The following is a 15596-nucleotide window of genomic DNA, read 5'->3' on the forward strand; positions in this document are numbered from 1 at the left end:
ATTTATGGGGCTGTAAAACAGATTGCTCATGTGACTGATCCAACTTTAGGACCTTTTTTGCAGCAGTTGTTAAGCAAATCGCCATGGTTGTCAAGACTACCAAGGATTCATTATAGGTATCAGTTGTCAAAAAAAATGGAAGCAAATCCTGGTTTTCAGCAAAACTGTCATAAAATGTAGTCACATGACCATAGGATGCTGCAAATGGCCTAAATGTAGTCCAGGTGCCAGGTGCCTGAAGTGCAATCACGTGAACAGGGGGCAGCTGTCAGAACTTCAAATCCAGGTTGTTAGTACCCAACAAGGTAGGTCTGTCGGAACTTCAACCAGTCTCTAAGTGACCGATTGTAAGTCAAGGACTACCTGTAACTGGTTATTTTCATTAATATCAGATGAATAATACAGTTGTAATTCCATAATGTTTTGATCCAATGAATGTCTTCGTAGACAATCAAAATATGCCATACTAACTTCTTAATTTCAATTCAAATAGTGTGCTATATACTGCTCAAATATAGCCTGATTTTAATAACATCCAGGTGAGTAGCTTGTAATATAGTTGTCAAGGACTATTTTGGGAGGATTAATTGTTCAACTAATCTGGATTTATTAGGAATTGAATTACATATATGATGTCTAAATTCAAAATCACCGAATATTATAAAAATGAGTAATGTTCCATGTTCAAAAGAAAAGAAAATAAATAAGAAAGCATGCAGCAAAATAAGCATAATGACATTCTTATACAGTCTACAGGTTGGTTGATCTATAGTATTTTAAGGAATAACTAATGAGAAAGGGCAAACAATTTGTATTTGAATAAAACAGGCAAATATAATCAACACTAAACATCACCAACAAAAAAATTATAATCATTTATATTTCACAATTTCAATTAACATCTTAAAATGCCTGCAGATGCAAATTTCTTAGATGAGAACAAATTTGTTTGCCCATCTTCTCAAGGAAATGTCATTTAGAAAATGCAAAAAGGAGAATGATTTAAAGAGACATCAACTTTAATATACAAGTACAAATATCAAAAGAACAGATCACTTATTTCAAGGTACACAGTTGCAGAAGAGTTTCAAAATTATTATTACTATTAATATCTATTAATGTCTATGGCTCTTTAAATATAGATAAAATCAAAACTAAAAGCTAGTTGTCTCTTTAAATTTCAATGCAGGGTTCTGATATCCATGCAATATTTTTCAAGCTGTACACAAGACAATATGATATTTGTTAAGATGGTCTAAAACAACACATTCAAAAATTAAAATGGGAAAACGGACCAACGGTGACATTTTCCTACTATCCATTTTCCAAGAAAACAACAACAACCAAAAAGAAAAAAACTTTAGTTTCTGTCAGGCAGATTAAGCCTTTACCTGAACCCTAGGAACAAAAGGCGCTGTTCTTCTACTAAGGCTTTGGCTCTGGTAAGCAAAATTAAAGAAAAAGCAGTAAAACAAAGCCAAAAAAGACAACACACTAGAAACTAAAAGACCAAAATTAAAACAAGGACACACAACTTTAAATAGTGCCATACACCAAGAACACATTTATTTAAAAGCAAGTGTTAAAATTGATGTATTAAAACTGTAAACATCCTTTATGTTCCTCTATTAATAAGATTTTTATTTGACTTGCTTCACATTGTGATTGGCATGTCCTGAAGACGTGTTTGCCCTTATTCACAGTTGTTTAATATTCAGGTCCTTTCCAATGCCTTTATTAAGAGACTTCTTTATGTTCAATGCAAGTTAAAATAAAGCCACTTAAAAAACAGTACAATGCAAATTTATAACCCCTTAACTGAGAGTAAATCCCATTAATCTCAATTAGTCTTCCATTAGAATATGTAGGATTATATTACCCAATGTCATGGAATATAAGCGAAAATACCTCAATTTACCCTTACAGCTGGCCCTTAAAATGATTTAACAGTGAAACTCGTTACGGGGTCTCACTAACATTTTCAATGAGCTCATTTATTTTAGCACACTACCAATTAATATGGTCTGCTTTAATAGTTTCAAAGGAGTGGTACAATTTATTTATTATACTGAGTCAGTGCTTAAAAATGCTGTAAAAATGCATTTCATTAGCTCACTTCAATAATCTCTAGATTATTAAAAGATCATCTTTATACGCTTGTACCTTCTCATTAGGAGGATGAAAAAACTAATAAATTGTTAATCATATTTCAGGAAGTGTTTTAATCACATTTGCTGTAATTTCTATATTACTGTATATATTTCTCTCCTATTTGTTTACATATTTCCTTTTAATTTTTCTTGGAAAAAATAAGGAAATGAATTCTTCATATAGCTCAAAAGCATTTATAATTGGACATCCACAAGAGGATGCCGTACATGTCATTAGGTCATCACACACATATGCAAATCAGATTCTATATAGGTGATGTTCCTTATACAAACTATGTAATTCATATCATTATTGCAATGATGTCATGTCATGAATGACATCTATGGCTTCCATTAGGTGCCTATGGAACCTATTTCTTTATTTATCCATTAGACATGTATTTATACGATTGTCAATTTATTTTAATATTCAAGACCACTTTAGAAAAAGCTGCTTTGCAGATTACTGTCAGTTTCAAATGTGACACTGGGAAAGTCTCTGCATATTCTATGGCCTCTCTCTTCTCAACAATTTCTTTCTCTTTTTCATTTGAAGGAGCAAATGGTAGCTCCAGGATAACGGAAGCTGAGATATTCAGTGTCCTGGCAACAATATATAACAGTCATAGCATGAAAGAAAGGAGATTTAGAAGTATAGGTAGAGGCATGAAGGTATGAAATAAAGGAAAAGCAAGGCATTGGTTTTCAATCCGTGAGTTGTAACTCTCTAAAAAGCTTTCAGTCAAATTAAGAGAAATTGCAAATCCCAGATCCACAAGGGGAGCAGGGAATGCATGAGTTAGAAGGATGAGCAGAGGTAGGCAGGCATCAAATCAGATCAAATCAAATTAAAGCAAATCAAACCTTTACCGCAGCCGTAAAATCAGCAGTCAAATACAAACAATTAAAAATGAAATATATGTTTGTGTGTATGAATAAGGAATTAATACAATTTTTCAAACACAAGGAGGGAGGGATGGTACATATGGAAGAACACAATTGGGCAATCTGGGAGAATATATCCAACTAATGGTAAGACAAGAGAAATAGCAAATAGAACTCAGGCTGTGACAGGAAACCTCTTCAGGATAAGATGGATAAAAGCCATCTGAAATTTCTTACATAGCAAAGTAATAAAGGAACCTACGGCCGAAAGATTCCACTGGCAATGATGATAATTGGGATAATGATGTCACATGATGGCACCACTTAGCAACAGTAATTGTGATCATCCCTGCTGCCATCATTAAGCAAGGACCTCCAAACAATTTTCTGCTGTGGAGGAAGGAGGAGAAGCCGGCAGAAAGTTAGAAGTTCCAGGCGGCTCACAAACATGCAGGCAGGTGGCTACGGCCATGTATGGGAGGGTGTCCAATTGGTCGGTGAGGTGCAACAGGAACATGACCAGACTGGATTTGGGGAGAATTACTAGAGTGAATGAGATCATCCGTCCCCATGGACCTTGCTGGTGGGAAGTTGACAGGGAAATTTGCAAACGATTAAACTGTGGGATGCTGCGAGCCAGTTGCTAAACTCTCAGATCGCAATTACAGGGGTGCTCGGATAGCCAGAACTTTTTGGACTGGTTATAAGTATCACTCATTCAGTACAATTGTAACTTCAAACAATTGCTGAATGAGTATTCATTAACCAAGGACTCCCTGTACTGAGCTGTTCCTGATAATAGCTGATAATATTTTTGTAATGCTCCATCAGCAGAAAGCAATGTGTCCAGTCTGGCCAAACTGAAAGCCCAGCAAAATTTCAGAATATTGATGGTAAGAGGTTGGAAGCTGGCACATATTCATCTGGAAAAAAAAACCCCATCAGCTGAGGGGCTGGGAACTAGACCTAAATTGCTTTGAAGATCAATGTCCCAGATATTCTTCTTAAGAATATTGCTATTTTCAAAGTGTAATGGCAAAGGTTCTCCAATAAGATTCATAGGAAGTGAAGCTTGCCAATAACTTAAAGGTCATTTTAAAACAGTCTCCAAAAACTAATGATGCCAAAAGTTAAAAAGATACTACCAAGCTTCAGTATCCCCCGAGATCAAGATTGTCTCTAAACATAAATCAATATTTTGAATTCATTTTAGAATTGCAAGTTCTAGTAGACTTAGACTAAACGGGAAATTTAAATGGATTCTAGGAAGTCAAGGTTTCTTCAAAAAAGGCTTAAAGAAGCTGAGAAAGGACCTTGGCTATAAAATCTTTGCATACTGCATGGATAAACTGAGCTCTATTTGAATGGGAAATCTCAAGATAGCTAAAATGTTATAATGACCAACACTTGCCAAATATAAGTAATGTTTTCCCTAGAATAGCGGGAGGCCTAGAACTGCACTCTAAAGTCGGAATGGGATAACTTGTCGCAGCCAACTCACCACAGACAATTCACTGCGGCCAACTTGCTGTGGGACAATTTAATAATTAAATTTAATTATTTAAAATAATTTTTAAAACATTTTAATTTTTGTCATTCACATTTCATTTCATTTTGTCACTCTTTTGGCATCCTTTCTTTAATGACTGTATTCCACTATTTCTTCAATATTAGTATAACACTTGTTCTGTGGCAAGGTGAATTGGCCATGGCGAGTTGGCTGTGGCCAGTTGTCATAGACCCCTCAAATATTTATGTATGTACCCACTTGATAAATATGTATGCATCTCCTATTAATTTTCCAATTATGAATTTTATAGTGCACTTATTCTGGGTTGTTGTTCGTAGATGGGATTACAATTGTGTGGTCTAGTCTGTAGGAAAGCATGATGAACTGTCAACATGGGTCAATAAGGCATATTCAAATAGCCTAGCAATCTTTTTTTTTCCCACTTAGTAATTGAGGAGGAATAAAACATCCTCCAGAGTAAAGGCATAGGAAACCAATACAGTAAGTTCTGTAATGCCATATGTACTGTAGTATTTTAATTGATTAATTGATTAAGGTTTTTATATGATTTTTGTATGTGCTGTTTCCTGCCCAAGGTATTAATAATTAATATTTATTATATGCAACATTTAATTAATATTTAAGATGGGCAAGATATATAAATTTAATAACATAAATAAGAGTGAAAATAAAGACTCTTACAATGAATGGGAATAGTCTCACTCTCATTCTTTTCCATTGAGAGATTTACAAGGGAACATCTGCCAAAAAGGAAAATACTGTACATAATACCATAACTGTTCTAAGTTCTACATCTTTTCTCCATTCCCAGCCAAGAAAAAAAATTTTCTATCCTGCATTAGAATAAACTCTGCACTGTACGGGCAAAACAAGTCTCCTTAATTATAAAAAGCTTTAACTATGTGTCAAATAATGCAGGTGAGTATGTTAATATATGGAATGTGCACATGAAATGTTCAAAACTAAATAATATCTCATAATGTTGACATTCATTTTTGGTAAATTCTAAATAGTCTATTACAGCTACTCCTCAACTTACAACAGTTCATTTAGTAACCATTCAAAGTTACAACGGAACTGAAAAAAGTGACCATTTTTTACAGTTACAGTCTTTCCAGCATCCCCATGATCATGTGATCAAAATTCAGAGGCTTGGCAACTGCTTCATATTTATGACTGTTACTGTGTCCCAAGATCATGTGATCATCTTTTGTGTCCTTCTGACAAGCAAAGTCAATGGGGAAGCCAGATTCACTTAACAACCAGGTTGTTGATAGGTAACTAACTTATCAACTGTAGTGATTCACTTAACAACTGAGGCAAACAAGGTCATAAAAAGGGACAAAATTCACTTAACAAATGTCTCATTTAACAACATAAATTTTGGGATCAATTGTGGTTGTAAGTTGAGGATTACCTGTATATTTATATGGCCATATAATTTCTTACTTATCCAAGTTAAAATTTGGCAAAAACCGGCAGGAACTATTATCCATCATTAACTTCATTCTCTCTTTTCTTTCTCTAGGATTGGATTAGCATTCTCCAATAAAATATATTTAGAGACTTGCTTACTCAATTGAATTATTTCAAACAAGGAATCCTTCTTTGTGCTTTCTTTTCTTATTATTAATATTCATTATTAGTGTTTATTAATGAGCATGGATGTAAGGTACTTTGCAATCTTGAGATCTTATAGTAAGTATTCTGGGAGCAGAATTATAATAAATAAATACAATTCATCATGTTGGGTCAAAAGTAACTGTAGATATACTACTGTTGAATAGTTTCAAAGAAATCAGATCCTTTCTAATTCAAAAACTCTTAAAAAGCACCGTTTTCAACAAAAATAGGTATGTTTGCAGAACACTACTAGATTACAAATTATTCCATCACAGCATAAGTATGCTGCAAAGTAATTTACATTTCAGTGTGTTAGCTCAGAAAATTAGATTGAATTTAAACTAACTCAGAAAATATGATACACTTAGATAATTGTGTCGTGCCACCAGCCATGGTGTCATAAATTCTATTCAATTCAAATGTTCTCTGTTTATGCCTTTTCAAAAAAGAATAGCCTTCCAAAGAGCTTTCAAAGAATGAAAATGATGAGTGGTAATTTTGTATGATTACTATAATCAGCAAAAGAGATATGGCATCTGTGGACACATTATCACCCCAGACTTAAATAGTTACCCACCTTAGATTTAATAATGAAATACAGTAGGTAAAATTTTAATCTCTTTTATACTTTTGCTGTGTATTCTTTTGCAAAATATTGTGATGATTCTAATATTGTGGAAAAGACGTTGCACAGGTACACACTACCCACTCACCCAATGTAAACATGTACAAATTTTGTTACACTTTAAAAGAATGTTGAAAACTGTTCTACTGTCCTCCTTGTCTGGATATGTTGTAGAATGGAAGCACTATTATTATTTCAAAATAAAGAAACAGAAAAATAAGAGCTGGTAGAGAAATAACCGAAACAGCCCCATAACAAACTAAGAACCCCTCAAATTTTTTTACTTTATTTTAATATTTAATATTTTAGAAAAGAGAAATGATTAACCGCATAGAGATAAACATATTAATTTAATTTAATTTAATTTAATTTAATTTAATTTAATTTAATTTAATTTAATTTAATTTAATTTAATTTAATTAATTTAATTTAATTTAATTTAATTTAATTTAATTTAATTTAATTTAATTTAATTTAATTTAATTAGATTATATTACGTGGATCAAGACATGCCTACTTTTTGGAAAGCATCTTCTGCTACTTCAATCAAAGACCAAGTATAGGTTACCTGGTATTACCTTGAAAAAAGGCTATCAGTCCCTGACATAACTATCTGCCAGGAACATTGTGTGGGTGGCTTAAATTACATAAGTCTAATTATCTAATTCTATCAGTAGAGGATTGTATTCCCCTCGAATCTTGGTTCATAGTTGGTGCATGTAGATACAATTCTGTTACATATAACATTCAATTAATTTAGCATTAACATATACATATTCCAAATACAGTATAAAATGGCTGTAGACTACTTTGTGTTGAGAAAAAACTGAATGAAAAAAGAAATCAAGGTAAAACCATTTTAGTGCATACTTGACATTGTCACTTAGGAAAAATTTTATTGATAAAAAAACAAGGATTACTACACTCAACAATTGTTTACATACTGAAAGTTGTCCAGATAAAAACTGTGGAACATCTCTCAACATGCCAGGACTCATGGGAGAAGTGACTGATATGGAAGGCCGATCCATTTTCTGAGATTCGAATGAACTAGAACCTGAAAGTATAATTCATTTTAATTCATTAAATTAGCAGATACATAATTCTGTATTTTTATATGTAAAAAAAAGAGCATTCAAACATTGACAAACATACTATAAAATTTATATATATTATATACCAAAAATTATTTAAATACGGTAGAATACGGTTATTTAAATACGGTAGAACATTAAGCAAGTGAAAGGAATGCAACTAAAGCTGAACAAATGTGGATCAATAATTAAAAATAATAAATTATAGATATTATAACCCCTGACAATCTAAAGACATTCTGCAATTTGCCATGTTTGGCTATATTTGGCTCCTCAGAGGAATTGATTTGCTTCTCAAATTACTTCTGGATTAAATAAACTTCAGTAACATTTTACAATTAGAAAAACAAATTATAAAAATGAGTATTTTTCTTTTTCCAGAAAGTATATTGCAGTTTTTTTCAGGCTGTGCTAGTAAAACACTGAAACTGCTGACAATTGTGTGATATATTTAATGTTTAAATTTTCCTAAAACCATAAAAATACTTGGAAATTTAAACAAGCTTAGAAAGTCAATATAAGGGAAAAGCCGTGTGGTTATTTTACAAGCATTTTATATTGAAACTGTTGTTCCCTTTAGTATATCCTACTGTACAGCAAACAGTGGGACAAAGCTGAATCTTACACCACTTTATCTGCAATCTTCTATAAATTTACTTGAGACTAAGCCCATTAAACTCAGTAGGGTTTATTTCCCCATTCAAAAACAAATAGAAATGCCATATCTGAATGACAGAGACATTTTTCAACAGTAACAACATTATTATTTTAAACTCTCTATCATCATTGTGTACATTTTATTTAAGGATTGCAATAAACAAAAGAGATTTAAAAACCTTAAAAGATAGGAACAACATCAATTCTAATTTACCGATGTTTGATATTTTTCAGTAAAGAATAGTAAGAAGACATTAACATTGTATTTACTGATTTCTGACAAAACAGTTATTAAAGAAAGAGTAAAGCATAACAAAGATATGTATGTAGAAATAGAGAAGTAGCTATACCTCAATTTTCAGATGGATATTACATCTAAAAAATAAAACTTACTGGACTCCAACTGTGCATGCGTACTGTCAGGTATTCTGGGAATATCCCTGCAATTGTGAAGAACAAAATATAATCATATTGTATCTAACCATCACAGCTAGCTAGTATATACCCTGTTTCTCTCAAAATAAGACATCCCTTGATAATAAGCCCAATTGGGCTTTTGAGCGCATGGCAATAAGGCCAAGCGCTTATTTCAGGGTTCAAAAAAAATGTAAGACAGGGTCTTATTTTCGGGGAAATACGGTAATAAATGTGAAAATAAGGGAAACATAATAAAACACTTGAAACTTCAAAAATATTCTTATTCAGAATACGTTTCTAAATATCAAAATCAAATTGGAAACAGTGTTTTCAGCTGTATAAAATGCAATATAGAAAAATATATGGGTGATCTTCATTGTCTTAAAAAGCTAAAAAAATGAAACATTACATAAGGAGATCACATTTCACAGATATCAATAATCATTGCAGTAATCAAGACATCTGAGTATTAAAAGGAAGAAAAATAAGGATGAATGTTAATTGGTTACAGAACACTAAACCTTCTCTAATCTTTTTGTTTTTGTATGTTATAAACTCAGCATGAATATTAATGAGACTACGTGCAAATTTTAAATACCAGTAATTAAAGAAGCATTCTATAATATAACTCACCCAATTGGCCTTGAAACTACAAGTTCTACTTGTGGCTCTGGTTTGGATTCAAGAATGATATTATACACTTCTTCAAAAGTGGCTCCTTGCAAAAGCCTTCCATTCCATTCTAATACTTCATCACCTAAAAGTATAACCATCACAATCTGTTTACTGAAGAAAACTAGATCTCTGAACCCTTATCAGTGTTAGTGTCATTTGATGATTATAATTTGCTTAAGTTTAATTTTTTTTAAAAAAGGCTATATGTGAGCTTTGTTCAATAATACATAATACATTTATACTTAAACAGAAAATATATCCATTAAAAGAAAAATTTACTTTAATTAGCATATTAGTCCTTAAAATAAAGTATGTACAACATTTCACCTTGCATTACTTATCTTTTAATATGTTCTATAGAACACTGCAACTGAAAACAAAATAAATAATAAAAATATTTAAAATAAGACAATGTTTTCCACAACCTTTATGTTAGATGTTTATTTTAAATAGCACTTGCAACAAGTGGCTTCTCCTGGATATAACTGAAGGACATCTTTAAGTTGAGGATGAAACCATATGCCACTTTCCGAATGAATGAATGAATGAATGAATGAATGAATGAATGAATGAATGAATGAATGAGATAAATAAATAAGATAAATAAATAAGATAAATAAATAAATAAAAAGATGAAAAGAAACAGCAGCAATATCAATTCACTCAATTGCACTGATAGTGGATGTACCATACACTGGAAAATCTGAAGAACTAAATTGGGGAGAAAATCTATTCATGTGATCATTAAGAGTCAACCAAGTTGATGGCAAGTAATCAAAAAGATGGGGATCCATGAAATAAGTAAGCTATAATCCATTATAGCCATGGTGGTGCAGTGGTTAGAGTGCAGTACTGCAGGCTACTTCTGCTGTCTGCCGGCTGCCTGCAATTTGGTAGTTCAAATCTCACCAAGCTCAAGGTTGACTCAGCCTTCCATCCTTCTGAGGTGGGTTAAATGAGGACCCAGATTGTTGGAAGCAATATGCTGACTCTGTAAACAGCTTAGAGAGGGCTGTAAAGCACTGTGAAGCGGTATATAAGTTTAAATCTAAGTGCTATTATCACAGAAAACTTTTTGGAACACCAGTATAAGCAAGTGATCTCAACCACATCATACACAACAAATGTTCTTTATTTTTCAATGGGACTTCATTAAAAATGCTTAGCCTAAAAAAAATTCTATCTCACTAGTAATGTTATCTCAGACACCAAGAAGACATGATTCTATGAGAAACAGAGAAATATCTTTTTCTTTTTACTATCTAAAATACTTTGTCTTCCCTCATGTAATTTAAATGGCAAATTTAATTCTAATTTCTTTTAAATTAAATAGATTGTGTCTATACTACTATATTCAATTCAAAATATTGTGTTTTAGCTTTAAAACTGTAAGCTATCAGGGACGAAGTTGAAAAAGTTTCTGAATATGACCAAATATTAAAATGCCCAGACAAATATTTTCCAATTCACACTTTTTATTTTCAACTAAATAACAGATATGGAGTATCATATCTTCCCACCATTACCATTTGTTTCTTATTTATCTGCCATAATTGTAAATATCATTATAAAAACATACACATCACATATGCAGAAAAAAACCCTAAGAATGAATAATCTCAAATTTTACAATAAAATAAAAAATATACTGTTACGAGGAAAGGTTTTTAATAATACAGTTGTACATCTCAGTATTGCTAACATACATTAAACCAAAGCTATCCTTTCTCAATTAAAAAATTCAAAACAGTTCTCCTACCTGGCCTAAGATGTCCAACTGTGTCAGCTAAACTTCCTTTTTTTACTTTGGTGATAAATGCACATAGTCGACCTGATTCAGTCATCTTTCCTCCAACTACCTGTTTAAACATATGATTAAAATTATATTTTAAAGTTTCATAAAGATCATTTTTCCTCAAATCAGTTTTAATTTGGTAACCCAAACTTATATCAAATATATTAGATTAAACACAAAAAATAAGCCAATATTTTTTTATGGGTATTTTCCAGAAATATTTTTAGCTGGTTTAGTTCAGATCTGTTAGTTCAATAAGGTTACCTCCATCAACCTAATGACAAATTTCATATACAGAAACTCTATGTATCTACAGAACATATAAATATGAACTGTATATTATTGCTACTGCAAATTGGTTCACTATACCCTGTTTCTCCAAAAATAAGACATCCCCTGATAATAAACCCAATCGGGCTTTTGAGAGCATGTGCTAAAATAAGCCTCCCCCTGAAAATAAGCCTGCCCTGAAAATATTTAAATGCAGAGCTGGAAATCAGGTAAGACGGCAAGAGGAGCCCCATCTTGCTTCACGTGCCCCAAAATAATAAGACCTCCCTGAAAATAAGGCCAAGCGCTTATTTCGGGGTTCAAAAAAATATAAGACAGGGTCTTATTTTTGAGGAAACACAGTAGTTTATATAGTATTTGGACACACAAAAATTGAACATATAGGTAACCTTCACTTATCAGCTGCCTTGTTTAGCGACTGCAAATGGCGATCACATGACCCCAGGATATTGTAACTGTTGTAATACATGTCAATTGCCAAGTGCTGAAATTGTGATCATGTGGCCACAGGAATGCAGTCGTAATTGTGAGGCTCAGTCAGAAGTCACTTTTTTCAGTGCCCTATAACTTCAAAGGGTTGCTAAACAAATGGTTGCAAGTAGTATCCAAGTCCTCTGTTATAATGTGAGAAAATTTATCACTTCCACAAACGTCAAAACATTTTTTTTGCATATGTATAAGTAAGTGCCCAAGAATCTATGCATAATTTCATTAAAAAATTCTGTTTGTAACACTGTTATTCATTCCAAACTATATTTAAAAGTGTGTAATGGAATCCTAATGCATTTAAAAAAAAATAAGTTTTTTTTTAAGTTTAATTTTTAATGTGTAAAGTATAGTTGTAGGGAAGCAACCTGCACAGTGCAAACATGAGAAATATGAGTTACACACAGAGGGATAAAGATCTACTGAAGAAATGCACAAGAGATAGTATGAATATATTGAAGAACTGTCAAAAAAATATTCCTAAATCAATTAATATGTACCACTGAATAACATTCTGGAAAGTGAAGTTAAATGGGTCGTAGAAAATAGTGGAAACTACAAAGCTGTAGGAATTGATGAAATACTAACAGAAGTGTTTTAAACTTTGCAAAATGAGGTAGGTAGTGACAATGTATAAGTAGCTAGGGAAAAGTGAGCAGTGGCCAAGTGATTGAAAAATATAGATATGTATTCCAATATCAAAAAGCACTGTGCTAAAGGATGCTCAGATTGCTAATCAACTGTATGTCATACAACAGTAAACTAATCCTCAAGATTTTGCAATATAGACATCAACAATACTTGAAAGAGAACTGACAGATGTACAACCTTGATTCAGAAAAGGCAAGAGCAACGAGGATAATACTACCAATATTCAGTGAATAATTGAGAAGGCAAGGGAGTTCCGCAAAGATGTCTATTATTATTTTTTTCACTATCATTTTGATTATAGCTGGCAACAAACTGCAGATAACCCTTAAAAATGTAAATGAACTGGATCATTTCATCTGCCTATTCAAAATTGTGAATGACGATTAGGAAGCGGCAAATAAGAATAGAATATTAAACAACGAAATGCTTGAAAACTGGGAACAGATTTCACCAAAATTGTATACTGTCATACAATTTAGTTAACTGATATTTGCTCAAAAAACTAATAGGGACTATAACTATATCCGCTACTTGGGAAAAAGACTGTGACAGATACAGGAAAAATATTAAACTGCAAGAACTATCTTTAGAATGATATTTTGAGTTCACTTTCTCTTTTTATTAAGCTTTCAGATCAGAGAAATACAGGTGTTACATACCCTCATTTACAAGGTTTGATATGACTTCCCTAGCCTCAGAGGGAAGGAATTCATTATTACACAGTGTATTTGTCTAGTATTTTTACTTATAGAGATCATCAGGGAGCAGTACACAACAGGTTTCATTCTTTAGATAAGTATTATAACACATCTGTAGCCATGATCTTTCAATGGGGCTCAAATCCCTTAGTGGGAATTGAATTCATGTAAAATGAATTTATGAAAGTCATACAACTGAGGGCATGACATATGTAGCATCTGTATTTTTCAACCTTGAGGGATTGAGTTTAATTCTCCGGTTGCTTCCAACTACATTGTCAAGGAAAATCATCAAAAATTTAATCTGTAATGTATATGTAAATAATTATGTATAACACTTTGGGGCAGGTCAGGCTAAATATACTAAATATAGCCAGGTATTAAAAGTATGCACAATATTTCTAGTCTATATTAAGCCACACTACATATAACTGATCAGATGAAGTTGCTGAGCAACCTATATCGGCCGGCATTCAATGTTACATACATACAAATTCATATAATGTTATTTGCCTTTACATTCCAACTTTCTCGTTTCTTGCAAACCTGTTCCAAATTTGCTCAAATACTCTTTCTGAACCGTTTTGAGGTTCAAAAAGATTTTGAATTGGTAATGCTTTAATTTGATGTTATTAAATTTTTATTTATTTGTTCAACTTTTATTGCTGCCTATCTCACATATGTGACTGGGCAGCTCACACAATTTTAATAAAACCAAACAATACAAAGAAATGTCCAAAATATTAAGAACGAAAACCATTAAGACACATTTAAATAATTAAAAACGATTAAAGTCCAGAAAAACAAACTGTAGGAGAGTACAATCCATTTTATTAATAGTACTACCATTCTGCAGACTCCACACCATCACTGGATCCCCTGAGATGATGACAAACCCATTTCTTCAAGCCCTTTTGGAAGGCCAACAGATTAGGACCAATCTAACCTCCCAACCACCCCTATGGAGAATTATTTTCCATAGGTGTGGTGCCCTCCTCCTGGATCCCATCAGATAATATTCCTGGGTGAGACCCATAACATGCCCCTTCTCCCAGACCTGATGGGATGAGTAGTTGTAACCAGAAAGAGCCAATCCCTCAAATAACCCAGTCCTATGTCACTTGGGACTTTATAGGTCATTACTAACACCATAAATAAACCCAGAAGAAAAACTGCCTATCAATGCAACTCACAGAACAGAGTTGTAATATGGTCTGATTGTAATTAATTAGTTAATTTAATTAACTTTTAATTAATAGTTCTTAATAAATTTATAACAAGAAAAAATAAAGCATCTAGAGAATATTTATTTATTCAAACTTATTGGCCACCCAACTCCAATGGACTCTTATCATTAAGCACTTTTTGTTAATTGGTTGTAAGTAGTATCTTTGTTTTGGAAAACAGTATTAAGATATCCAAAAAAAATAATTATTTCTAATAAAAAATATTTGCATCTGAACTGAAAACTTTGAGTACTAACCTTAAGTCCAAGCATTGCTCCTGAATCTCTAGGCACGCTTCCATCTTTTAGGCGCTTATTTAACAAAATTCGGCCAATTAAGCCATCTCCATCTTTGGATGGCTGCCAGGTTACAGGATGCTACAGTATACATTAAACAAAATAAAAATCAGCAAAATTAAATTTGTGAAAAGGAATTCCAGCATCACATTTATTTGGCACTATTAAGTACTGTGAAATAGCTATGATTACACAATTACTGCTTTTGCAGATAGGAATCAGAATTTGTATCATTCCATTAGATTATCAGAAGACATTTTTCACATCTTCCTAAATAACTATACCAAATATACCTAAATCACATTGAAAACAAATTCAGTTTATCATTATGGATCTGAAAACAGTGAACATCATTTCTGAATATAGAGAGCATGAATGGGGGATCTAACACAAAAAATACTTGAAAACTTAACAAATGAATTATGATCTTAAGTAATTAAAAATCCACATTTTACTTGAAAATAAATCTCACCATGTTCAGTCTCTAAAATTCATT

The 15596-nt window shown here is 32.3% G+C and overlaps 1 protein-coding gene across 20 annotated transcripts in view; it reads right to left on the reverse strand.

Annotated features, from left to right (window-relative positions):
• RIMS2 (regulating synaptic membrane exocytosis 2) overlaps nt 1-15596 on the reverse strand; it is a 267667-nt gene that overhangs the window by 131584 nt on the left and 120487 nt on the right. For 17 of the 20 annotated variants that reach the window (XM_070940384.1, XM_070940381.1, XM_070940380.1 and 14 more), the window contains 5 exons: nt 15062-15181; nt 11417-11516; nt 9616-9739; nt 8959-9005; nt 7759-7871 (listed from right to left, as the gene is read on the reverse strand). In XM_070940384.1, coding sequence (XP_070796485.1) covers nt 7759-7871; nt 8959-9005; nt 9616-9739; nt 11417-11516; nt 15062-15181 — 504 coding nt within the window. Of the gene's footprint in view, nt 1-1391; nt 1440-7758; nt 7872-8958; nt 9006-9615; nt 9740-11416; nt 11517-15061; nt 15182-15596 lie in introns of all 20 variants that reach the window. The other 3 variants (XM_070940385.1, XM_070940400.1, XM_070940395.1) reach the window with 1 other exon arrangement.

The sequence above is a fragment of the Pituophis catenifer genome, unplaced genomic scaffold, assembly GCF_029215685.1.
Source record: "Pituophis catenifer annectens isolate HBS135680 unplaced genomic scaffold, rPitCat1.0.hap2 SCAF_3, whole genome shotgun sequence".
NCBI lineage: Eukaryota > Metazoa > Chordata > Lepidosauria > Squamata > Colubridae > Pituophis > Pituophis catenifer.